Raw genomic sequence first — 27,917 nt, forward strand, 5'->3', positions numbered from 1 at the left:
TCATAAATATATAGACCAATATATAACATTGAAGAACAAGAAACAGAAGGGAAATAGTGCTCTTGCATATAGGTCAATTCGCTTTGCTGCTGTTGGAATAACGGGTTTGGCAGGAGGAGGCTTCTTATTGTTCTTTGCCTGAGATTTCCCAAGTCCATTGTTGACTTCAATGGGTTTTCCATAGCAGTCATAATTGGATAATTCAAAATCTCTTGGTAAGCTTCCAACAATGCTGAAGTCATTAGATCGCAGGTCAGACTTAGAAGTACAAACCTTTTTACATCTGGTCTCACCAACCTGAGGATAAAAAATTAAGAAACAGAATGCATTTAGATGGTACATCTAAAATTTTCTACTTATAAAACACTCCTCTTCAAAAGTATTTTTTTAAATGGCTGATTTGCACAAGAAGGTGTTTGTTTACACCACAAAGGACCAACAGAGATAGCAAACAACTAATGAAACTATCAGATTGTGTTAACATTTAGGGTTTTGAAATATTGCCTAAATAACAAGAATGTATCATGCAATAAAAGTTTGATTGGTTATTTTACATTAGGCTTGTAAGAGTTGTCTCAGTTTGAAGACCAAGTAATAAAAATTCATCCTTGTTCCAGTATGCAACCATGGTACAGATAATATTGCTATGATGTATGGGTAACAGAAATCTCCTACTTATAATCTTGAATTTCCCTACTGCTCCTATTTCTAAATAAGGTTGTTTATAAATAACAGGCATTTATCATTTTAATGAGACAGATCAAACCCCATGTACAAATAAAAAGTAAAAGATCATCTCAATTACAAAGCAAAGATTTGCTAGTGGTAGGCATTCATGACTTGTTTGTTAAAGTTGCACAAAACCATCAAAGAGAAAATACAAAGAAATTTTATATACTTCACCTAGATCATACAGTACAGAGATTATTGAATTATTAGTCTTTAAATTTGAATCATTTCCTTATAAAACACATAATAATTCTTTCTCACTGAACTCTTGTCTAGCAATCAGAAATGTGCTTAGAAAAATTAAAGGTACATTTAACCACCAATGCCCTAGAATAACACTATTACAAAAGGCCATGGAAAGGTGACCTTATGACTCAGTTGCTTAATTTTTTTTTCTGTTCTTACAACTGAGTTTTGTGATTTGCCTTTGGAATCTTCATTATTGACATTTAGCAACTTTTTACTGAAAAGGGAAACCACCTTATTATCTACTGTTTATTATAGTTACTCTATATTTTGCATGCTTTGTATAATTACTATATTAACACATTCTGTATATTGCATTTACCTTTACTAGATTATGGCTATATTTTAAAAAATAGGCCTAATGTAATAAATAAAACAAAACAAATTTTATTCACCAGCAATAATTTAGGTATTAGAAGACTATCTTTTATTTGACATACATTTCCTGAGCAAGTGCCGGATGGAAGTGTTCAGAAATAGAGAGCAACAAATAATCTAGACATGCTAACTGAAAAAGTAAGTTCCTCAGAATATATGCCTCTCATCAAACAATAACACTGCACTCCTTTATTGACCTTGGATATGCTAACTACTCTGAGTTAACCATTATATTTATATGATTATTGTATACGATCAAAACATCACATTGTACTACAAATGTACAAATATTATGTATCAGTAAAATAGTAAAAATAAAAAATTAAATGATGAAATAACAAATTGATGCTCATTTTTTAGAAAGCACATACAAATGCATTTATATGTACTCCTGACATTATATATTTAGTTTATTTCCATTTTTTTCCAATCATGGAAATTTATTATATTATTTTTTAAGTTAACAAACAAATATTGGCTTCATTATTATACACTTTATTCACATCTATATATTGGGTAAGAATTTTATTGAAAAATGTTTATATAAATAAAATTGTAGAAAATGCACAAAACATATTGATAAGGAGGAATGGTAATTAGGGAATTAAAAGTTCACCTTTGCAACTTCAAATACTTTTAGAAAAAAAGATGTGAATTACCAATATGCTGAGCTTAGAGACTGTTTGTTATAAGCTCACATGAACACACAGTCTCATTGTGGTTTAATGGGACTTTGTTTTAACTTTGGTAGGCCAAAGTGAAGAAAGAGGATCTTCCCCTGACCCCACTTTTTAAATATGCAGTTAAAATTTATCTATTGTAAAACCCCCACTGAGCCTAAAAGAGCTGTCCCTACATTTGGAGGATGCCAGCACAGGTTCCAGGACTGGTTAATGGAGAGAAAGAGGGGACAAGCATAACAACTAAAGTCTAATTTCTTTAAATATGACTTCAGGAAGCACACACACATGCACACACTCAAACTCACACTTTTACCTTTGGCCCCCATTCACTGTCCCACTTAAGTTGTCCAGAATGAGTTTTTAAAACTAGTTTTAGCAACTCATCCACCATTTAAGTACCACTGCCTGTGCACATGTAAGCACATGCACAAGCATGTGCACACACACACATACACACACACACACTTGCACACACATGTACCTTTTCTGTTGTTGCTCCAGATAGAATCCCAGACAGAAGACCACATGGAAAGCTCAAGTTTCCAGTGCCAGTTAAGGCATGTGTCAGCCTCCATGTGGTTCAGTGAACATTTTAAAAGAGCAAATCACTACCTTGATTGGAGCAGAAGTTAAGAACAGACTCCAAGTATGAAATCTTCCCATTATCCTCAGAATCTCAGAGCAATCTTTAAATTCAGGGATTCTGGGAATCCCAGTCTTAATTTCTCCCTTTAGAATTCTGGACATCAAAGGCTTTAGTTGCACCAAAGAATTCACTTTGCAAAACAAAGGAGTACTCTAGCTTCTGCAATAGACTTCAAAAGTATAACTCCTTATCACTTATTTTTAATTTTTGCACAAACAAGGTCAAATGGTTTTACTGTAGAAATGTACTTATAAATCAGAATTTTAAAAACAGCTTAAGATGTGATTTTATTGTCTGTAAGTAGCTAAACATGCAACCAAATTTATATGATTGTGACCTATGTCATACATGAATATTTCAAAATTTTAAATATTTTTTGTTTATATAACCATATTCTTTGATGAAGCATTTTAATAATTTAAAGATTTTTTTCCTACATAGTTTATTATGTGGCTATAGAATACTATGTTTATGCAGAGAGATTATTTAAATATAATAGACATGAAACTAAAAGAATAACTTCTTCAAGGTTAAAGCAATGTACAAAAGCAGTCTAAAAAACTTCAGGTTGGTTATATTAAGATTTTTACCCTTTTAATGCACTGAAACCTCTCTCAAAGATATATTGGAGAATTCTTATATTCAAACGATTAGAGTACTCTTTGTGCTTGTGTGTGTGTGTGTGTGTGTGTGTGTACATGCCAGTGGAAAAAATAATTTTTAATGATGATACAACTGAATAAGTAAGATTAGTTTCCCAACTGCGGGGATGGGGGGAGGGTCTTTGAGGTTTTAAATAAGTCATGATTCATTAACTAGTTGGCTGATCTTTTGTTTCATTCATCAGAGATTTCACACATACAAAAAGTTGATACTTTATACCTTATTAGAATATAAAATATATTCATGAACATATAAAAGTGCTTGTAGTATGGACACCATTTTCAGTAGTTATAATGTGGAAAGAAATAAACTTCTTAAAATAATAACCCCACTTAATAACCCCACTTGTCGCATAAAAGGAGAAATGTGAGTGAACTATCAAATTAGTGACCCAAATATTAAAATAGCTGAGAAAGTATTACCATTAAAATTTGAAAAAACATCTACACATTCCTAAAAATAAGTATGGCTGTGTTAATCTATAATTTATAATTTTTCAATTGTTCCTTAGTATGAATATATGCCTCATTTACTTCCATCATATAAATTTCTTTCACTTCTGAAATTACTGGTAGCAAAAACAAGGTAGCACAATAAAGAAGTTGCCAAGAATTTTTTAAAAAAATGATGCAGATAAAACATTTCTAATGCTTCAAACTTTAGCCTCTAAGACTTTTTGTGGTCCTTTTAAGTTTCCACTGATATGCATTTAAAAGCAAATATTTAGTGCAGTATTTCTTGACATGAAGACTTAGGCATGATTTCATGGTGATAAGATTTATTCTACAGAAGATACAGAGGAAATAATTTGCATCTATCAAATGTTAATCAATCCTTATTCAAAACCAAATCATCATTATGTAAAAAAAAAACATCTCATTGGTGGACAAATAGTAGCTTTTATTATTTAATTTACTCCCAAATTATGAGTATGCATATTATTTGCATTTTATTCAAAAAACCTTTGGTGTATGACTCAGAAAAGGTGCTGTGGAGAGGGAGATAATACCAATAGCAGATCCTCAATTGCTTTTGTCGCATAAAAGGAGAAATGTGAGTGAACTATCAAATTAGTAACCCAAATATTAAAAATAGCTGAGAAAGTATTTACTGTTAAGATTTGAAAAAAGTCTAGACAATTATGTATATTTGATGATAAAATTTTTGTATGCAGGTCACAAACCTCATACTAAAAAACAGACTAAATTATTGTTTATCTTTTCTACCTTTTAAAGTCATTCTTTTCTTGAGCAAGCACAATATTATTTGAAAATGAGCTTCAATTTCTATAGTCCAAATTACATTATACTTCCATTAATAACTATTGTCATTCCACATAAAAATAAATGACATAGCACCTGATTGAAATTACTTGGCAAAAGGCTATGTTTGGAAAAGTGAAATACATTGAAACAAATGAAGTTTGAATCCAAAACCACAAATACATTTTTCACAGGAAAACCACTAGCAAGAAAGAAAACAGAAAAACAGAATTTAAAAATTGTTTCCATTATTATACTTTCTTTCATGAATCCAATATGGAGCAATCTTATAAATGAAATTACAGAGTTTATGTAGGTTTGATGTTAACATTCAAGCTTATTTATTTTTAGACTCATCATTTTGAAATCTGTCTCAAAATAAAAATATTACCTGAGAATAATATTTATTGTGGAAAGTTTATTTTCTCTGATAGAGACTAAGAATAATTTACATTTATTTCCAGAGATTAAAATTTCTGGTCAATTCTTACACTATGCAAGCACCTCTCTGATTTTTATAGCAAAAAGCCATAGCAGTTTCAGAATCCAGAGAAGCCATGTTATTATTAGCAGCTAAAAACATAATTAAAATACAGAAGTTCTTAAATGTGTTGAACTTTTATTCACTGGGTTATTATTTTAATGCTTGAAAGATAAATTTAAAATAACATAATTAAGTCTAATATTTCAGGGATTCTCTTTTCCTTCACATCCATGTTCATAAATAATCTTAATATGCTCTATAATGCTCTAAAAAGCTGCTTCCAATTAGTCTCCTTCCATCAATATTCTACTTGATAGAGTACAGTAAGATGTCAAGATCATCCATACATTGGTACTCTGTTACTAGGGAATTTCTGTAGTTATTAAGACCCCATAACACACCAGTGGATGGAACTGATTATGGCATTGCGTGAAAACAAGCATCTGTTCTGTGGAACATCCTTGCTTTATGCACCAGATCTCAACCAAAGCTCAAGGTAGAGGGATCAGTGGGATGGAAACTTGAGGAACTCCCACCTCAGTACATTAGCAACAAGGCCCCTCTCCCTGTGCAGTGTCCATAGAGACTACATAGAAGACGTGGACTTCTATCTCCACCCAGCAGTAACAAGGTACTCCTTCTCCTCCGCATTGGGGTGAGATCATAGCAGCTCAACCATACAGTCAGAAGGCACCCCTCTGCTGTGTCAATAGAGACCACATGGGGAACTCTCCATCCCACCCAGTAGTAACAATCCCACCTTTACTGAGTGGTGAACCTGGACTTCCTTTTCCTGGAAGGACAGATTCAGAAAAAGCCAGCCGAAACAGGTTTAAACAAGATTCAACAATTCATAATATAATGTGAAAATGTCTAGTTTCAACTGAAAATCATTCATCATGCCAAGAACTGGAGAAAAATCACAAACTGAATGGAAAAAACTCTGTGAAAAAACTCTGCAAAATCTGAGAAATATATCGGGGCATCGATGATAAATATGCTACAGTGAATTATCACATTATGCTTGAAAAAATGAAAAAAAAATAGAATGCCTCAGTGAAGAAATGCAAACTGCAAGCAGAAAACACACACATACACACACACACACACACACACACACACACACACAAAATGGTAAATTTTAGTACTGAAAAAATACAAAACTAAATCCTAAAGCTTATGGATGGTATCAACAGGAAAATGGAGGGGCAGAGGAAAGAATCGGTGAACTGAGAGGTATAACAGAAGATATTATCCCATCTCAAAAATAACACAAGAAAATAGATGGGGAAAAATGAAAAGAGCCTGGGGGCATAAAAAATATTACAATGGCTCTAACATTTTTGTAATCAGAGTCAGAAAGATAGGGGAAAGAGAGCATGTCTGAAAAAGTACTCAAAGAAACAATAACTTAAAACTTTACATATAAACAGGAGATATAAATCTACATTTTCAACAAGCTGAACAAATCACAAAGAAGATTAACCTAAAAAAACCCCACAGAAACATTTAATTTAACTTCTGGTCACTAAAGACCAAAAAAGAACAAATTGAAATGCAAAAACAAGTGATACTTTTCCTATAGGGAAAAAATAATTAGAATATCTCATTTTCATGAAAAGCCATGAGGTCAGAAGGAGTGGCACAATACTGGTAAGGTGCTAATAGAAATGAAGTGTCACATCAGAGTCCCATCCCCAGAGAAAACATCATCCAGGAATGAGAGAAAAACCAAGACATTCTCAGATGAAGGAAAACAAGAGTTCTCACCAGTACAACTATCCAAAAAAAAAATGGATAAAAGAATTATTTAAACAAAAAGAAAAGAATAAAACATCACCTTGGAATATCAGAAGCAAGAAAAAAATATAGTAAGAATATACAATAAGCTTTACTTCTCCTGAATTTCATAAATTATATTTTATAAGAAAATAAAAATCATAACAATGCTTAATGTGGTTCTAAATGTACACAGAAGAAATATTTAAGGCAATTATAAAGAAGTAGATAAAAAGATGTCAAGGGAAGCATGATTTTGCACATCTACAAGCTTGTTAAGATGATGGCAGCAGTAGACTGTGATTAATTATGTATCCATGATATAGTATCTTGAACAACCTCTAAAGAAGTTTCACCAAGAGAATATAGAATATTCCAAACGAAACTCTAAAAATTGTTCAAGCAACCCACATGAAACAAGAAAGAGAAAATGGACAAACAAAAACAGAACAGGAACTTACAAATGAAATATAGACTGAAATCCCAACATGTCAATAATTACATTAAATATAAATGATCTGAATAAACCAGCTAAAACATTAGAGCTTGGCAGAACAAAATCCATAAACCAGCTACCAATTGTGTACAAGACACTCACTTGAAATATAATGACATAGACATGCTGGATGTAAAAGGGTATGTAAAAGGGTAGGAAAAGAGATATTACAGACATGCCTTTATCAAAGCCATGATAGTTTCATATTAATGAAATTTTTTTCATTACTCTTCATGAAGTATATTAGGAAACATAAAAGTTATACAGTCTGAAGAAGCCTCCCCAAAAATAGCAGCTAAAGATTTGCAGATGGTCTGGGCTTTAGGCTCAGAAAATGAGTGTAATGATAATAATAACAACAAAGGAGCTGTAGGCAGCACCATAGTTCTTTCACTTTTCTATGCAAAAAATATGTGGCATACTTGTCTAGCATTTAAAGTAGGAGGAGTATCAGTGGTCAGCAAACTTATAGAGAAGTATGGGGTCTGAACAGAAGCAGAGCAGATAATATTTTTTAAGACTGGAGGACAGTGTGAATTGGTTAGTCTGCTATGGAATTTGTCATTCTTAAAGGAATGATAATGGTCTCCTGGTTAACTAGTCTTCCCTACAGGAAGACATCAAAAAGGGGCCCTTTAGGGTAGGGAGACAGCAAACCTTAATCAAAGAAGCTGCCTGTTGTTTCAGGATTTATCATTACTTGATTCTGAAGGCAATGCCTACCATTCTTAGATTAATGCCATGATCAAGTGGCAAGGCAAGGTCAAGGAATGAAACCCTATCCAATTCTCTAGCCACTAATGGCTGGACTAAATAAGTAGCCTGCCTGATGTATTCTACAGGCAGTTCTCTAACTCCCTGGGGAACAGGTCGGTTATTTCATCAAGGGCATCGGTTCCCCCAAGCCTCATTACTGATGGAAGGTCAGTGTGGTCCTCTGTCCATTCATCAAGGTCTATCAGATGAGAAATATAGGGAGTTCCCCATTCTGGCAAGATCTCCCTGTTTAATTATAACCATGAAAACAGAGTTGTCGTGAGCAGTTAATAAACCGGGTGAAACCTGGACCCTGAGACCTACTTTTGAGAACCCGGTGATGTGAGGGCGCCAGGAGAAAGCCCATTTGCAGCTTGATCCTGTTGATGGAAAAGTTCTATCTTGCTTGCTATGGGATTCACTAGCTCAAAATCCTTGATCTTAAATCCCAGCTGCCCAGGGGTAGAAGAGATGGGCTTAGAAGGCTATGCCCCAACTGTGTTGTTTTTCTCAACTTCATCCTGTTTACCCTAAGAGGTTTTTCACACTGAAACCCTTTAATGACCATACCTATAAAATAAATGCTGGGGTTCTCATTCCCTTGGTTATATCCAGCTTCCATCAGAGCTGGATCACCCCCTGGGCCCTTGCTTTTCACTTATTTCCATGTCTTTGTCTTTATCTCTTAAATTTCTCATACCTTTAATATTTCTAATATGACGTAGTTCGGGCAAACTGAATATATGATGCTTTTTATCATTAAACTCAGTGGAAAGTCCTCAAGACATTTATAATTAAGTCACTGATTTTTTATTTTCTTAAGTAGTATTTGACCTAAATGTTTTGAATCTTATCTAGCCCAAATTGATTGTTGGGCTCAATTCCTTTTCATCTGTGAGAAAAAAAGTAAGTGAATGTGAATTCTGTCACATCTTTTCACACAGAGAACAGTATCTCTCTCCTGACACTGCAGAGAGGATGGGGGGAATCATTTCAATGAATGATGTCATTCTTACCTGCAATGTGCTAATATGAACAGGAGTCCCTGTACCATTCACGGTATTCTTTTTAGCTGCATTTCCACCTTTCCCATCTGCTTGCTCAGCCTTAGCGATTCTGGCTTTCTCAGCCTCAACTCTTTTAGGGTTGTTCAACATCACCTGGACAACAGCATACTCCACCAGGGAAGCAAACCCAAAGAGGAGACAAGCAATGAGCCAAACGTCAAGGGCCTTCACGTAGGATACTTTGGGAAGCTCAGCAGCAAGGGTGGTGCACTCAGAGGCCAAGCTCAGGACAGAGAAGATGCCTACAGAAACAGAAACGGAAATTAAAAGTTGCCTGGATCCCTAAAAAATGATGTGCACTCATTGATGATTCACTAAGTTCCACCCCAGTAATTTTCAATGAGCCATAAACAATTCCTTAGGTCCTTCTAAATCTCAAAGACTAGAAGAAATAATGTGTATATGCTTTTTATAGTATATAAAAAGATCATTGATTATGTTTTGGGATGTTTGTAAATACTTAACATCTTAAAAATAAACATTCAATAAAAACACAATTTGGTTCTGTTTAAATACTGAAGTTGTCTAAACTATTCTATGGGATCTGAGGAACTATAGAGCTCTCTGATTAAAGAGGATTATTCCATTTTTCAGTTTTGTTTCAGAGAGATTTTAATTACAGAGGGAATTTACACTCATGAACAATCAAATTTGAACAAAATAGAATTTACAAATATATTTTCTGATAAGAATTATTTTTTTAAAAAAGATCCGATAAAGAAGACAAAGTAGAGAATATTTCTGATCGCTTCAGGAAAAGCCAATAGCAACGACACCCAATTAATTACAACTTTTCAACGAAAGGAATAGAATTCTACTACACTTAATATTAACTGTACATAAAAACTTAAGATAAGTTAATTTAACTAAAGTAATTAAAGCTAGCATAATACACATTAAATTACATAATTTTAAAATCCTAAAGAAGAATCCCAAAAATGAATCTTTCTCAATTGCTACCCTCTATCCAATTTTCCCTTCTCACTTTCTCCCTTGCATCATATTTTCAGGAAAAGGGAAGTGGAAATATGACCTGTTGACATAGGCTCAGAAACACAATGGGTCAGAAGAAACCTCATTCACTCTCAAAGGAGACTCATTTTAAGTCAACTCAGTTATCCGTTAGACTTGGCTCTCTGAGTCCATTTCACTTACTCGGCGGAGTATAGTATTTTCTTCTTTGATGTGGCCCCTTTTAAGAATTAATGAATATATAACTACAATAATAAAAAGTATACTGAACTCTCATTTCCCTTCCGTTGAGGTGATAAGCACTATATTATTATTAATAATTGGTTAAAGCATTAAAATTATATTCTATTAATCACATAATTTTAAAAGCTTCTGAAAAGTGTCAGTTTTATTAAATTGTTCAAGAACCTAAGATACTCTCTACTAGATATAGAAACTTTCTAGTAGAAATATAATGACTTCTGAAGATGAAGTAATGTTAGATATATAATGATTTGATAGGCATCTTGCTATTAGAGCAATTATCCTCAGTTCTGAGGAAAAACTAAGAAGTAATTAATAGAACTGTATTTTCAATGTTCACATAGGTCTCAATGTTTTCCAAACTGGAAATAGAAAACAACCCACCATCTAATACTATTTAGCACCTGTACTACTATCTTCTAGACTACACCATGAATATTTATCTGGATTTTTTTTCTTTTGAAATTCATATTTTAAAATCAATCTGTACTGTAAGCAGAACATTCAACTTAGTTGTTGTTCAGGTATATACTGAATAAAGTGGCTACATTTAAATATTTTTTCTTCTTTTCAGATATACATGTTAGTAGAGTGTATTTTGACATAGTATACATACATACATGGAGTATAACTCATTCTAATTAGGATCCCATTCTTGAGGCTGTATTTGTGGAGTTTCACTGGTCATGTATTCACATATGAACAATGACAGTTATGTCCAATTAATTCTACTGTCATTCCTATTTCTATCTCCCCTCCCTTTCCATCTTTCCCCTTTGTCTAGTTCAATGAACTTTTATTGTCTGCCCTCCTCTACCTCCTTATTGTATTAGCATCCATATATTACAGAAAACATTTGGTCTTTGATGTTTTTGGATTGGCTTATTTCACTTAGTTTGAAAGTCTCCAGTTCCATCCATTTACCAGCAAATGACATAATTTCATGCTTCTTTAAGGCCGAGTAATATTCCATTGTGTATATATACCACATTTTCTTTAATTATTCATCATTGAAGGGCACCTGGGTTGGTTCCACAGCTTAGCTATTGTGAATTGAGCTGCTATTAATATTGACATGGCTGAATAACTGTAGTATGCTAATTTTAAGTCTTTTGGGTATATACTGAGGAGTGGGATAACTGGTTCAAATGGTGGTTACATTCCAAGTTTTCTGAGGGATATCTATACTGCTTTCCAAAGTAGTTGCACCAATTTGCAGTCCCACCAGCAATGTCTGAGTGTATCTTTTCCCCCATATTCTCGCCAACACTTATTGTTATTTGTATTCTTGATAATTGCCATTCTGACTGGAGTGAGATGAAATCTCAGCGTAGTTTTGATTTTCATTTCTCTAATTGCTAGACATGTTGAACATTCTTTCATATATTTGTTGACAAATATATGATATGGGAATCAATCTAACAAAAGAGTTGAAAGACCTCTACAATGAAAAACTACAGAACCCCAAAGGAAAAAAAAAATGAAGAAGACCTTAGAAGATGAAAAGACCTCCCATGTTCTTAGGTTGGCAGAAGTAATATTGTCAAAATGGTTATACGACCAATAGCACTTATACAGTTTTAATGCAATTCCTATTGAAATGCCAAAAATGTTCATAGAAATAGAGCAATCATGAAGTTCATTTGAAAAAATAAGAGACCCAGAATAGCCAAAGCAATTCTTGGTGAGAAAAGTGAAACAGGAGCCATCACTATACCAGACCTTAAGTTATACTTCAGAGCTATGGTAACAAAAAGAGCATGGCATTCGTACCAAAACAGACTTAATGTATGAGTGTATCTTACATGTATGAGTGAAAAAGATACACTCATACCAATGGAAAAGAATAGAAGAAACAGAGACAAACCCCTATAAGTACAGTTATCTCATACTAGACAAAGACAGCATAAACATGTTGGAGAAAAGATAGCCTCTTCCACAAATGGTGCTAGGATATCTGGAAATCCACTGTAGCAGAATGAAATATAAACCCTATTTCTCATCCTTGAAAAAAAACTTAATTCAAAGTTTATCCAAGACATAGACATTATTTCAAAAACTGTACATCAACTACAAGAAAATATAGGCCCAACACACTCCATTGTGTCAGCTTAGTTACTGATTTCTCAACAAAACTCATAAAGCACAGGAAGTAAAATCAAGAATCAATAAATGGGATGAAATCAAACCAGGAAGGTTCTTCACAGCACAGGAAACAATCAAGAGCATGAAGAGAGAGCCTACAGAATGGGAGAAAATCTTTACCTCATGTACCTCAGCTAGAACATTTATCTCTGGGATATACAAGGAACCCAAAATACTTAACACCAAAAAAGCCAAATAAAAAAATTTGTCAATAAATGAGCCAGTCAATAAATGAGCAAAGACCTGAACAGACACTTCACAGAAGAAATACAACTGATCAACAAATATATGAAAAAATGTTGAACACGTCTAGCAATTAGAGAAATGCAAAACAAAACTACAATGATATTTCATTTCATTCCAGTCAGAATGGCAATTATCAAGAATACAAGTAACAATAAATGTTAGTGAGGATGTGGGGAAAAAGGTTTGCCCACATTGCTGGTGGGACTGCAAATTGGTGTAACTACTTTAGAAAGCAGTATGGAGATTCCTCAGAAAACTTGGATTGTAACCACCAATTGTCAAAGTTATCCCACTCCTCGGCACATATCCAAAGGACTTAAAATTAGCATACTACAGTTATGCAGCCATGTTAATATTAATAGGAGTTCAATTCACAATAGCTAAGCTTTGGAACCAACTCAGGTGCCCTTCAACAGATGAATGGATAAAGAAAATATGGTATATATACATAATGGAATATTACTCAGCCCAAAGAAGAACAAAATTATGGCATTGTCAGGTAAATAAATGGAGTTGGAGAACATCATGGTAAGCAAAACAAACCAATACCAAAGAACTAGAGGCCAAATGTTTTCTCTGATATGCAAATGCTAATTCATAAAAAGGGGCAGATGGGGTAGCCAGGAAAGGATTGGATTAGATTAGATTAGATTAGAATTGGATTAGAGAGAGGAGTGAGGGGAGGAAGTATCAGGGTAGGAAGGAGAGCAGAAGAGGAATCAGACAATATTACTCTGTGTGCATATATAATTACATGACAGGTGTAATTCCACATCATGTACAACCAGAAGAATAAGAAATTATACTCCAGCTATGTATGATGTGTCAACATGTATTCTACTGTCATGTATAACTAATCTGAACAATTTAAAAATAAATAAAAAAAAGGCTTACTAGTGCCCTTTTGTCAATAATAATAATAAAAAGCTCCTGAAATACAAGAAGTAAAATCAAGAACCAATATATGCAATGATATGAAACTAAAAAGCTTCTTCACAGCAAAGGAAACAATCAAGAATGTGAAGAGAAAGCCCACAGAATGGGTGACCGTCTTTGCCACCTGCACCTCATATAGAGCATTAATCTCCAGGATATACAAAGAACTCAAAAAACTAAACCAAAAAAAAAAAAAAATGAATGAAAAATCAAAAGAAAAAAGCACCCAATCAATACATGGGCAAAGGAACTGAACAGTCACTTTTCCTGGATTTTAGTAGGAACCTCTTTACTGCTTTCCTCCCTTCACCTTTACCTGCCATCCGACTGATTCAATAAAGTAGGCTACATTAAAATTGCTCAATACTGGTTAAAATTAGCCAGGTTGGTGGTGCACACCTGTAATACCAGTGACTTGGGAGGCTGCGGCAAGCTCAGGGCCATCCCACGGAGCATTCCTGGGCCTAGTCACTTTTGCAGGAAGGAGAAAGATAAGGGGGGAAAGGCAGAACAAAGGAAGCCTAGGACACATAAAAAGGGCAGAACACCTCATTTCTTGGGATACCAGGATAGCAGCTATGGCCTCCTTCTCCCTCCCTCATAGGGAGAAGTCTATGTTACCCCCTTTTTAAATAAACCCTGCTTTATTTAAAAAAAAATTTGCAAGTTCAAGGTCAGTCTCAGCAACTTAGTGAGGCCCTAAGCAACTTAGTGAGAACGTATCTCAAAATAAAAAAAAAATAATAAAAGAACTGGGGGATGTGGCTCAGTGGTTATGTGCCCCTGGTTCAGCACCCCTGAATTAAATCCCCAATACCCCCTTAAAAAAAACTGATTAGAATTGGAGTCTAATCATATGTTAAACTGTTGGAAGGTTTTTATGTTGCTCTGAGTAATGTTCAGAATGCATTCAGAGGTGTTCTATGGTCCAACCCTTACCATGGCTAATCTTTCGGACCTCATCTCTCATTGCTCCACCTTTACCTCATTCTGTTCCAGCTATGTTCCAGCTGGCCTCTTTACTGTTCACCAAATACTCCCGCCATGAGCCTGCCTCAGTGATGCAGCCTCTGATGCTCACTGCCCATGCCCACTCTTTTTGTTTGTTCTGTTTTGTTTTTATGGGTACATTATGATTGTATATAATAGTAGGATTCATTGAGACATACGTTTCGTTGCACATAATTTGATCTATTTCATTCTCCAGTACCTCTCCTTTCCTTCCCTCCTTTATCCCCCTGCTCCTTTCTTCTAACTTAATGTTTTCTTTTCTACTTTCATGGCATCCTTTTCTTTTTTTCTTTAATAAAATGCTCTCCAGTTCCATTTTCCTGCAAATGACAGGGTTTAATTCTGCTTTATGGTAGAATAAAACACCACTGTGTATATATATACCATATTCCCTTTATCCATTATCGGTTGGTGGGACATCTGGGCTGTAACATAATTTGGTTATTGTGAGTTGCGCTGCTATATGAATGGATAGTCATGCATCACTATAGTATGCTTACTTTAATTCTTTAGGATAAATACTGAGGAGCTGAGGAGAAGTATACCAGGGTCATTTGGTGGCTTCAATCTTGCTCTTTCCAGGATGGTTGTACTAATTTACAGTCCCACCATCAGTGTGTAGGTGCTCTTTTCCACTCACATCCTTGCCAGCCCTTATTATTACTTGTAAAGATAAAGTTATATGGTTCTTAACAAAGGTGCCAAAAACATACATGGGAGAAAAGACAACCTTCTTAACAAATGGTGCTGGGTAAAATGGACATTCATACATGAAAGAATAAAACTAGTTCCCTATCTCTCACTCTGAACAAAAGTCAAACTCAAATGCATCAAAGACCTAGGAATTAGGCCAGAAACTTTTCAACTGCTAGAAGAAAACACAGGGGCAACAATCCAACATGAAGGCACAGGCAATGGCTTTCTCAATAAGACTCTAAAACTCAGGAAGGAAAGTGTAATGGCAAGAATTTTAAAATGAGATGGCATCAAATTAAAAAGTTTCTGCACAGCAAAAAATAACAGGAGCATGAAAACAGAACCTACAGAACTGGAGAAAATCTTTGACAGATACTCTTCAAATAGAGGACTAATATTCATAGTATAGAAAGAGCTCAAAAAACTTACCACCACAAAAATGAAAACCCCAATCAATAAGTGAACTAATAAGCTAGATAGAATTTTCTCAAAAGAAGAAATTCAAATAGCCAAGAAGTATGTGAAAAAATGTTCAACATCTTTGGTAATTAGGCAAAAGAAAATAAGAACTTTCCTGAGATTTCATCTCATTCCAGTTCAAATGACAGTCACCAAGGCCACTCTTCACTCTTTCCTAGATAACTTCCTCTTTTATATCTTCACTTCCTTCATTTCTTTATCAACATTACTTCTCCTTACGGCCTTTTCTGATAAGGAGGATGCTTTCCTTATATCACTGACTGACATGTTACAGACTGTATTTATTTGGTGTCTGTTTTCCTCTCAAAAGAATATAAACTCATTAGAACTAAGAAGTTTTGAAAAATTTATTAGCTACAATTTATTTTTAGCTATTTATTTTGTGAACTACATCCCAATCTTCTTGAACAGTACCTTGAAAATAGCACAAAATAAGTATATTTTTTTTAAAAAATTATTTTGAGTTGTAGGTGGACACAATATCTTTGTTTTATTTATTTATTCTATGTGGTGCTAAAGATTGAACCCAATGCCTCACGCATATGAGGCAAGCATTCAACCACTAAGGTACAACCCCAGCCCCCCAAATAAATATTTTTAATAAATTAAAATATATGAAGTATTTTTCAAACTGTAAAGCACTATATAAGGGTAGCTTAAAATTAACTTCTGAGTAAATAATGTGGACTTTATACTCATTTTGTTAATCTTCTCAGTAGCTCCTGCAAACTTTCCCATCTTGGTTAATGTTCACATTATCTTTCTAATTTTTCTGTCAAAGAAAGAACCTTGAAGTTACCCATGATTCTACTTTCTTAAATCCCACAAAGGACACAATGACAAATATCTTTTGTCACCCCTGAACTGACATTTCAGCAGAGTTATGTTTAAAGTGGTTAGATCTGTTTTTCTTGTAAACAAAGAGCTGGAATTCAAAGGAAGGTTTGGCCCTGGAGACTGACTTTCAACCAGCAAATACTTTTGCCCCAGGGACTAGGGGTGTAACTCAGTAGTAGAGCATGGGCTTAGCATGTACAAGACCCTGCATACAATCCTCAGCAACAAAAAACAAAATAATTACCAAACAATAAGATACTTCTGCCCCATATAACAGAACCACCTGAATATTAAATGAAAACTCAAGGACCTCATATCAGAAGTCTGAAAGAATGGGGATTTGCAGAGAAAAATCCTTTAAAGAAATATTAAAAGAATGGGTTGTCTCAAAAGTACCCTTGGAAATGTGACATTTAAATAGATAGCACTGCAAGATTGCAAAATATTTTCAATATAAATTGATTATTTGGGAAAAATGCATGATAATTTTGACAAGTCTAAAAATTTAAATCTAGTGGGATTTTGTTCTTGTATTGGTTTGTCTCCAATACAATTTACTACATAGTTGATTTTTATCCCACAATGAATTAATTAATCTATCAATTGTCATGTTGTCATCGTTAACCTTAAGATGAAATTCCCCACATTTTTATTTTTTAAGATATCAATTTGGTCTTTGTGGTTTAATATTAAATGTTAACCATGAAATTTCTTATTCAGGTAACATTGTCCTTTTCATTGCTTCTTTTTTGATTTCCTAATCTTTAAAATCTGTACTTCATTTAATTCCTCCAGTAAGTTAGAAACAAGAGGTACACTGGTCTTTTGAATGCAAGGAAAATATCACATGTAACAACTCATGAAAAAACTCATGAAAAAATTAGAAACACCACAGTCCACCTATATGAATTCCATGTGACATTCAGAAAACACACAGACACAGAGAAATAAAAAATTTTAGAACACTCCAAAGCAATCATCTTGAACAGTACCTCGATATAGCACAAAATAAGTATATTTTGTGCCAGGGTGATATTCACAGAAAAGCATCATTAGGTGACACTGTCATTGTGTGGATATCATACAGTATACATATACAGATCTACATGGGCTAGCCTACTATTCACCCAGGCCACAGGGTATAATATCATATATGAAGTCCATCATTGACTGAAATATCACTATGTGGTGCATGACTGTATACCCTAAGATTGTGAGATGTATATAATATTATTGGAAAAGATCTTCATCAAAATATCTGTTTTTAACTTTGACACTATTGAAGATGTTTGATTTCAATAATAGGTAAAAATTATATATCAATAATTATTGAAAAATAATAGATTAAGTGCTTCAAATACCCCGAGTATACAAAAAGAAAAGCTTCAAAACATAAATATTAAGAAAATCTAGTTAATTATTAAATTTTGAAAGAAGTTTCCCTCCAAAAAAAAAATAGGATGCCATCAATTCCAAGAGCCACAGTTTCAAAGTAGCTGATTATATCATCAGTTATTTACAGATACAGGTCCTTTAGTACTTAACTGAAATCCAGAGTGTTTCATATTTCAGATTTCTTTTTGATTTTTAAATATTTGCATGTATTTTATATGAATCTTTGGAATGGGGCCCAAGTCTTGATACAAAACTCCTTTACATTTTATATACACTTTAAACACCTAACCAGAAAGTAATTTTGTACAATATTTTTAGTGCACCTGCCTACCAATGATAATCTATCACCAGAGGTCAGGTGTGGAATTTTCTACTTGTGGTATCAAGTCAGAGCTCAAATTCAGAATTTTGTATTAGCAATGTTCAACCTGCATAACAGTCCTGACGTGAGGGAGAAGGATAGAATACTTTACCCAGGGGTACTCTGGCAGCACTTGCGTCTGGGTTGATCCAGAAGGAAAGCCAGGAAAGAACCACAATCAGCAAGGTTGGGGCGTAGACTCCCATCATGTAAAACCCAACCTGTCTCCTCAGCGTGAATATGACTTCCACACACGTGTAGTAGCCTTTCAGAAACAGACACATTACAGGTATGAGGTTTGCACCAACATTTTACTGTGAAAATAACTAACATACCCATAAATGACAAGACATTTCCATCCAAGTCAATTTCAAAAAGTCAATGCTGCAACATGAGAAGCAGATCCCACCTGCTGCTCCACAACAGCAATGTCTAGGTATTTAAGTCTCTGTGCAGTGAACCTCCAACAGTTCAACCCTTCCTGACCTGAGAGTACTACTGGGGAAAAGGATCTATAGGAGTCATACAGGGAACAGTAAATCAAAGCACAAGTATAAAAGGAAACACTCTTGGACAATCCTTTCCCTGCATTAGATTTTTAGCCACATGTACCACTGCTTATCAAGAAGGGGTGGCAGTCTACCACAACTCAAATGCATAGTTAAAACAAAATTTTAGCCAGAAGCAGTGGCACAGGCCTATAATCCCACTGGCTCAGGAGGCTGAGATAGGAGGATTGCAAATTCAAAGCCAGTCTCAGCAAAGGCGAGATGCTAAGCAACTCAGTGAGACCATACCTCTGATAAAATACGAAAAGGGCTGGGATGTGGCTCAGTGGTAGAGTGTCCCTGAGCTCAATCCCTGGTACCCTGGTAAAAATTAATAATAATAATAATTATTATTATTATTATTATTTAAGTAGTTTTGGAGATAAATATTAGCAATGGGAAGAAATTGGTGTTTTCAGTTTATATTTCACAAAAGACTGAAGTGCCAACATTGGTCTTATTCTCCATTCCCTCCCCACCTCCACTCTAGGCCTTCTGGATGCACTCCAGAGGGGGGAAAGGACTTTTATTTTCACACACTGAGACAAATGCAGAAATTTCTTTACAACATAATTCTAGAACTTCCATGACAACGAGTCCCAAAGTTAATCATGAATTATAGGCAGGCTCATGGTAGCCTTTGCTGCTTTAAGAAAATAAGTGACAAATCTCACAGCACTCCAAACACAAGACATGGTTACAGATGCTGAAGGTGATTTTTAAACGCTTCAACCCTTTTAGTTAGAAATTCATACCTTATATACAAACAGACATATATTAAATTGTGGTATAAAAGTGTATTAAGAATTGTAATGCAAACAAAATAATAAGAAGAATAAGAGAGCTCATGTATAATGGCATAATTTGGCGAGAACATACTTTATATACAGAGTTAAGAAAAATTGTCCTGTGAATGGGTAATTACGATTGTAATGCATCCACTATTGTCATGTATGCAAGAAATAAAAAAAATTTAAAAAAATAAATAAAAGAAATTTACACATTAGATTTAATGCCTAAAATGCCTACTTTAGATAAAAATGTCATTTGCCAGTTAATCAAAGTGAGATTATGCATAAATACCAAAAAAATTAAAATTTCTCCAATTGTTTTCAATTTAAACTGTACACAATTATTTAAAATTATTGGAACAAATAAATGAACAGAGAATAAGGGAAACAATTAATGGGGAAAGTAAAATGTTACTTTTTACTCTTTTACAGTTAAAAAAATAGTTTACCTAGTCTTCCTAATTAGAATGATTATACACATTTCTAATGCTAGAAAAATATTCATATTTATACATTATAGTACCGAGAGCAGTATTTATACACAATAGCTTCTTAATAGCAGTTACAAAAGGAAGATTATTTACATCCTCTTAATAAGTAAATGAGAAATCTATTTTTTTCTTATGAATTATAATCCTTGCTGTCTCTGACAGATTTTAAAGGTAGTAGGAAGAGTATGAAACAAAAACAATTTATTGATTGTAACTGACATAAACTGTAATTATGCCAAATACTCCCATATTATATAAAAAACAAAAGTGCAGAGATTCTTTCTAAATTTTATTTTCATTAAAACTAGGCAATATATTAAATCATTCACAGGTTTTATGAGATAGAGAAAAGCAAAACAATAAAAAATTTCCCTCCCTTTCCTGTTTCCCACTACTCATTTTAACTTCCTGCCCAATCAAGAACATATGTTTTCAACAATCATGTGTAATATTTCAGAAATATAAACTTTTGTAATTACAATTACTGCAATTAAGAAAGATCAGTTCCAATTAAGAAATGTAGTTCAGAAGTACTCTGCTTTGAAATAGCGTCGCTTCTTCAGACTGTTTTACATTCACCAACCACATAGGAAATGGAGCATGATACATAAAGGTTTCTAAACAAATTATATATATTTTAGGTAGCCTCAGTTGTCACAAAGATTATAATTTACTACAAAGCAGCACATGTTAAAAATAAAATTTTACATTCCATCCCACTCTGTTTAAACGACAGCCTAAATCATAGAAGTCCTGTGTTTTGAAGCAAGTCTTTAGCATGTACCTTTTGCAAAGTTACTCACAAGGAGAGCCTCACAAGACATGGATGCATTTTGCAATAAAATATGTGCTTGATATTATAGTGATTTGGTTCATAAACTTTGATGAGAAACATTTCTTGATCTTTTTTGATCTTTCCCTAGTACTGTTACATTTATGACAGGCAGGTGGCCAGTTAATTGATATAAATGTTCATTGGGCAAATTCAATTTACTTTCTATTTCCTGTAAGGTTTTATTTCATTTTTCACTCAGCCTACCAATTTAAGTACTTTCAAATACTTCTCTACCTTTCTGATTTCTTTCATCATAGAAAAGCATATTTTTAAAAAAGTTAATGTTGAGTCATTATTTCTATACAAATTAAAGAGAATAATGGCCATCACTTTATATATATTGCTCTATTGTATCTTTCTACTATTTTACATTGTTCAGCATTCAATGTCTGATTTTTATAAATATCTAAGTACTGACCAACATTAAAATGTTTCACTTATAATCATATAATGACTTATATAAATGTTGATGAAGTACCTAGAACACAGCAAGTGTCAAAAAATATTATATTAGCCTTAAGCTCTTTATTATTTTCTGTAGCTAATGAGATTTCAGTGACTTATTTATGATTACTCAAAGAATACCACAAAAACCCTACTCATGACTTTTGACTAATCCTCCCAAGTCTTTGTACCACACTAAAACCTCTTATTTCCCTCTAACAACTAAAATGAATTTTTATTGTATTTATTTATCACACTGGATTATGGCTCTATTAAGAGCAGAAGCCTGTCTTTTATTCATTGCTAAGTCTCCAATGGAGATGTTTTTAAGTAGGCCTTAAAAGTGAGACAAGAAAAAAAAAAAAAAAGGATGGTGGGGGGACCCTAGTATTTTCAATGCTATTAAATAACTTTGTGCTCCAAAACAAAATTACAAATAAAGTTGCTAGCTTTATTTTCCTCTCTAAATGATAGTTAAAACTTCAATAAACTAGTCTTCAAATTTATCAAAGAAATTTAGACAGCATTCATTTTGAAATGCTAAGTATATAATCTGAATGTAGATAACTAATTTTTAAAATTATAACAGGACTCCACAAATTGTGTAATGATATCAAATTCAATATTCTAGTGCTTTACTTAGTAACAGTATGACCTCAGCCAAGTGTCTCTGCTTCATTAGCCTAATGTGTCAAATGGGGATAATAAAATACTTAACTCAGAGGATTATTGTGATGATTAAATAGTATAATTCCCGCAAAGCACTTAAAGCAATGCCTAGCATAGTAAAAACTCAAAAAGCTGTCTACTAAATATATGTTACTATAAAATAATCCCAAAACACTTTTTTTGGCTTTCAAGATAATTTTTTTCATTACTAGATGGGTTATAAAATTCCTTTAAATTCTAGTCTTCTTAATTTGAAGGAGTTTGGATGGGTGAAGGAACACTATGACTAGTGCCAAGGCTGATATAAATTTGCTTGTTTACATTCAGTAAGTCCTTCAGTTTCCCTGCACTTCAGTTATTATATGTGTTAAATAAAGGAGCTTGCAGGGTGCCATGATGCATGCTTGTAATCTCAGCAACTTGGGAAGCTGAGGCAGGAGAACTGCAAGTTCAAAGCCAGTCTCAGCAACTTAGCAAGGCCCTAAACAATTTAATGAGACCCTGTCTCAAAATAAAAAATAAAAAGGGCTGGGCATGTGGTACAGTGGTTATGCTCCTCTGGGTTTAATTCCCAGTACCAAAATAAATAAATAAAGGAGCTAGCTACTGTTTATCTGTAAGATCACTTCTATATCTAATAATCTATGTTTATCTATGGCTGATTCATTGAGTATTTGACAACCTAATTTTTTTTGAATACTTAATATTGTTAAGATGATAGTACTCCTCAAATTGACCTACAGATTTATTGCATTCCCTATCAAAATCCCAGCTACTTTCTGGGCAAAAATTGACAACCTGATTCTAAGATTCACATGAAAATTCAAGGATCCCCAAATAGCCAAAACCACCTTGAAATCTAAAGGATTCACCCATTCCAGTTTCAATAATTATGACTAAGTTATAGTACTCCAAATTGTGTGGAAAACTGACAAGGGTTTAGACAAAAAGACCAATGGAACAGAATTGAAAGTTTATTTATATATTTTAAAAATATAAAATAAAATATATTTATATATTTAAGGTCAATTGTTTTTTTGACTAGAGCACCATGACAATATGTGGAGCAAAAACATGGTCCTTTTATTTAATGCTGCTGGGATACTGGATACCCACATACAAAAGAAGGAAGTTTAGGCACTCAAACCATATACAAAAATTATCTCAAACTTGAGGCCCTGTGTTTAATCCTCACCAACACACACACACACACACACACACACACACACACACACAAAAGAATTTGACTCAAAATGGATCAAAGACCTAAATAACCTAACAGATAAAAATCTAGTATCCAAAATACTAGATTCTTAGAACTCCACAACAGAGCTAGGCACAGTGGTTCATGCCTGTAATCCCAGGAACTCAGGGGGATCAAGCAGGAAGGTCACAAGTTCAAGGCCAGCCTTGGCAATTTAGTGAGAGGCTGTCTCAAAATTTAAAAGAAAAAAAAAAAAAAAAAAAGAAAAAGGGCTCAGGAAGTAGCTCAGTGTTAGAGCATCGGTTAGTTCAATCCCCATTATTGGGGGAAAAAGAAACTCTGTAATAGAAAGAACAACAGCTAAACTCACAGATAAACAAAGAACCTGAATCAACATTTCTCCAAAGAGATAAACAAATGATGGTCTAATTTTTAAGAACTCTCAGTTTTTGACTTGTTTAAAACTTGATAATTTTTTAGCAATATACTCAGTTATTATTTCTCTTAAGCTAATATACTATAAGCTCCATTACTGAAAGAATTACATAAATGTCATATGATATGTCAATGTAATTGAAAGTCGACAATAAATGCTTACTTAGCTTATTTCTAAGGGTTATGGTTTAGATTTGGAATGTCCCTCAAAACCTCATGTGTTCAGAGAGAGGGCTTTTGGGAACTGATTGGATCCTAAGGGCTCTGACCACATCAGTGGATTCATCCATGACGGCTGAATGGAGCACTGGGAAGTGGGACATAGTTGGAGAACATAGGTGACTGAGGACAAGATGCCCTGGAAGGGTTTATTTCCTTTCAGCTTCCTCTTCTCTCTCTGCTTCCCAGCTGCCATGAACTGAGCTGCTTTCCTCCACCACATCCTTCCACTCTGATGTTCTGCCTTACCTCCAGCCCAAAACAACACAGCCAACAGACCATAGGTTGAACACTCCGAAAGATGTGCCAAAACAGTTCTTTCCGCTCTAAATTTTTCTTGTTAGGCATTTTGGTCATGACCACAAAAAGCTAACGAATATACCCTTTTCTCTTTTGTTGTCTTTATTATAATGTTGTAGATGTGTAAACGTTCACTCTCTTGTTTTACTATCAAGAGGACTGTTTAAAATTATATTTTGTACTTGAAAATGTCACGATGGTGGCCTTTTATCTCAAACATTTGATCCTCTAAGGTCTCCATGACTAACCTATATACCATTTTATTACTACAACATAAATATTGCAATACAGTTAAACTTTACTTTTATCTACTCCTTAATATCTTCTGGCATGATTTACTTCTTGATACAGAATTAGAATTAGGCGGCAACTCACAAGTTGAACTGATTATTACTACTAATAATGCTCAAAATTTCAGCATTTTAAAATTTATGTTGCTAAGTCAAATAACACTGTATTCACTAGTTAAAGCCTCAATGCCTATAACTATCACTAGACTACAAAGTTGAATGCTAATTATGACATTACTGAATCGCAAATATCTTATTTTTTGTAAGAGCTCAACATATTTTAATAAATAAAAATGATTTGCTTTTCATAACTCATTGTTCTATGATTTAGGCCAAGAAGACAGTACAGGGAATATTCATTGATATGCAGTTACCTTCCACTTTCATTGGTTTCTGTATAGCACAAAGATCTGTATTCATATTTTAAAAAATTTAAAAATGGGCAAATCACCACTTAAAAACTGCTCAAAAGATAGTGGAAGAATACACAAGGATTACATTGTTCATATCCAAAAATATTTAGCCCCAAAATGAATCTCACCAGAAGTAGACTATCTTGGTGACATGTACGAAAACCAATGCCTGGGAGAGTTTGCATTACTACAATAAAAAATCAAAAACCTCTTACCACCAGAATAACATAAAAAAAGCAAATATATCTCATAGTTAAAAGACCAGAAAACTTCAGTGAACATAATTCTGTGTAAGTTTTAGTACACGAATATAAATATAAAATACTTGTACAGAACTTATGTTTAATTCTCTTCTATCCTTTAGCGTCTATTAATATTAAAATGAGCATTTGAAATAGACCTCAGTTTTATTTAAAATAAAGATATCACTTACCGGTGCCTTTGTAGTATTTTGTACAGTTGCCGTATTCAATATCCTCCTTTTTAATATCAAATTGAGGCAAGGCAATTTTTTCTAGCTGAACAGGATCTCCTGACTGCCAGATAAATCTTAAATCATCAGTTGTGTAACCAACTATAAACAAAAATTAATGAAATCGTTAGAATGAAATATAATTATTAATGCTTTCTCAATATCTTAATACTCCAAATATTAAATAAAGGTAATAAAATAGGACACTCTTATTGTAGTTAAAAATGTAGAGTTAAAAATCAATGGTCATTCATAAAAAATATAAGTAGAAGAGTTACAGAAAATTATCCTAAAGAAGGAGTAAGTTTAATTAATCAGCATATTTTTAATAGTTCAAATCTTAGGGCATCATATATAGCAATTCACTTCTCTATGTCAGAATTCTTAAGTCTCCATCAATAAAATGAGAATAAATGATACAAGATTTTTGCATACATGTATTTATAATCATGCAATAGGAAACCTTAAAAATTTTAAAGGAATGTAAGCATTTGAACTACCTAATTTTTTGACAAATCTGTCAGGAGGACAGGACAGGAGTTGCATCATGACAAAAGAGAAATCACCATTTTCCTATATATACATATGAATACACCTTAGTGAATCTCACCATCCTGTACATCTATAACAATGGGATCCTCATTAGAATAAGATATATCTATGCTTCCATAATTATATAAAAATGAATTCTACTGTCATGTATAACTTAAAAGAACCAGGAAAAAAAAGGGCAATCAAACCATCTCTCAAATGGACATCATTACAATAGCATTTCAGCATCCTTTTGGCTACAGTTACTGTGGCTACAATTCAAGGGTTACACAGCATAGAGCAATCTACCATTGATACCTATTGTGCATCTATTTTTAAATTCAATATTTTAGTGCATCTACTAATAGAACTAAAATGTAAATGCACAGTTGAAATATTTTATAAAAATACATATCTATAACAGATATAAAAATATGTACACACATCCATATACTTATATGTGAAAAAACTCATTTTACAGTTTGAAAGCAATAACTATTGTCCAAATATAGGATCCATTAACAAAAAATAATAACAAAGTAACTGTAAGTATAAAATCTAGCAAGCATATGCATTACATTTTACAAGTTTATTATTCTTCACTTGTTGCCCAAATAGGTCATGTTATATAGATATTCAGACTAAAAATTTCATATGTTAATTTTAGTGTTAATTTGCCAAGATTTATGAGCTACTTTTATTTTCAAAGGATAAGCACATAGCAAATTAATTAATGTTTCATAGAAAATTTCAATTAATACATCTAGCACATCTTTTATAAACTAAAAAAAATGATCATGGGAACATTAAAAATATAATTTTGAAAAACATCAAAATATATATTTACACATTCATAAAAACGAATAATTGATAGGATTTACAGAGTTATTTTTCAGTGTTTTTCGAATTTCCTGCTATGAAAACGAGTCTTATCATTATAGAGAAGTTATTTTAGTTAGGACACCATTTTTTTTTTCTTTACCTTTTCTCTATTACTCATTCAAATGAAGACAGCAATTGGAGTTAGGTTAGAAGGGTATGCACCCATATCAACTGTACTAAAATCAGACTGGAACAGAAAGTATTTGTCTATCTCCATACAAATTAATGTAATAAAAGAATAACTGTAATTTTCCAAAATTATTCAAATGACCATTAATGGTCAAAATTATTTGTTTTATCACTGTTACATAAAATGTTAGTAGATTATATTTTCTAGACATAAGTGTTTTATTTCCAAAATCACTTATGGCATTATTTACATACAGCTCTCGAGTTGCATCTTGCAGCGTTGTGTGTCCATGGGAAACAAAGTCAAGTCCAAAGGGCATGAGAGGGTAATGGATAACCTGAAAGCAGGAACAGAGAAATCAGAGATAATTTAATATGTTCCTCTGTGATCGACTGATTGGAAAAGAAAAATATAAATAGACAAATATTAAGTATAAAGGAGTACCTCATGCTGACAAGGACATCACCATCCCGAAAAATAAACAGAAGTATATTTTCCTGGGTGACATCATGAAAATTGGCACTTTTTTCATTTGCAAAAAATAAATCAGGTTTCCATAAACATTTGTACATGGTGGGATCCACTGTCAGTGCATCTGAGCCCCTAAAATCACTAGGTAGCTTCAGCCTGGGATCGTTCCATTTTTGTCTCAGAAAGATATTAACTCTATAGTCCTGGGAAAAAATAAATAAAGGTGTGCATGTGTGTATGTATTGCTATTTTCAATTATTAAAAAAAATAATTAATGTTTA

At 33.4% G+C, this 27,917-nt stretch overlaps 1 protein-coding gene across 2 annotated transcripts; it reads right to left on the reverse strand.

Annotated features, from left to right (window-relative positions):
• On the reverse strand, window positions 1–27,752 carry Glrb (glycine receptor beta). 2 transcript variants are annotated; one of them, XM_077110187.1, is made up of 6 exons: window positions 27,610–27,752; window positions 27,420–27,502; window positions 25,584–25,724; window positions 18,624–18,776; window positions 9,139–9,431; window positions 1–342 (listed from the first exon to the last, which is right to left on the reverse strand). In XM_077110187.1, the coding sequence occupies exons 1-6, from the start codon at window positions 27,735–27,737 to the stop codon at window positions 1–3; spliced, it is 1,140 nt and encodes a 379-aa protein (XP_076966302.1). In that variant the 5' UTR covers window positions 27,738–27,752. The 2 variants fall into 2 exon arrangements, with proteins under 2 accessions (XP_076966302.1, XP_076720602.2); XM_076864487.2 differs by having other exon boundaries at window positions 1–297; window positions 27,610–27,737.
• Window positions 27,753–27,917: the final 165 nt, after the last annotated feature.

Source organism: Callospermophilus lateralis, chromosome 8, assembly GCF_048772815.1.
Source record: "Callospermophilus lateralis isolate mCalLat2 chromosome 8, mCalLat2.hap1, whole genome shotgun sequence".
Classification (NCBI taxonomy): Eukaryota; Metazoa; Chordata; class Mammalia; order Rodentia; family Sciuridae; genus Callospermophilus; species Callospermophilus lateralis.

What these genes read in the sequence shown, in the direction of transcription:
- Glrb (XM_077110187.1), bottom strand. Translation starts at nt 27,737, where the DNA reads ATGTACAAATGTTTATGGAAACCTGATTTATTTTTTGCAAATGAAAAA. An exon ending in GATGTCCTTGTCAGCATGAG is followed by an intron (nt 27,503 to 27,609) that starts GTACTCCTTTAT and finishes TCCTGCTTTCAG; the next exon opens with GTTATCCATTACCCTCTCAT. An exon ending in AAAATACTACAAAGGCACCG is followed by an intron (nt 18,777 to 25,583) that starts GTAAGTGATATC and finishes TGTTTCTGAAAG; the next exon opens with GCTACTACACGTGTGTGGAA.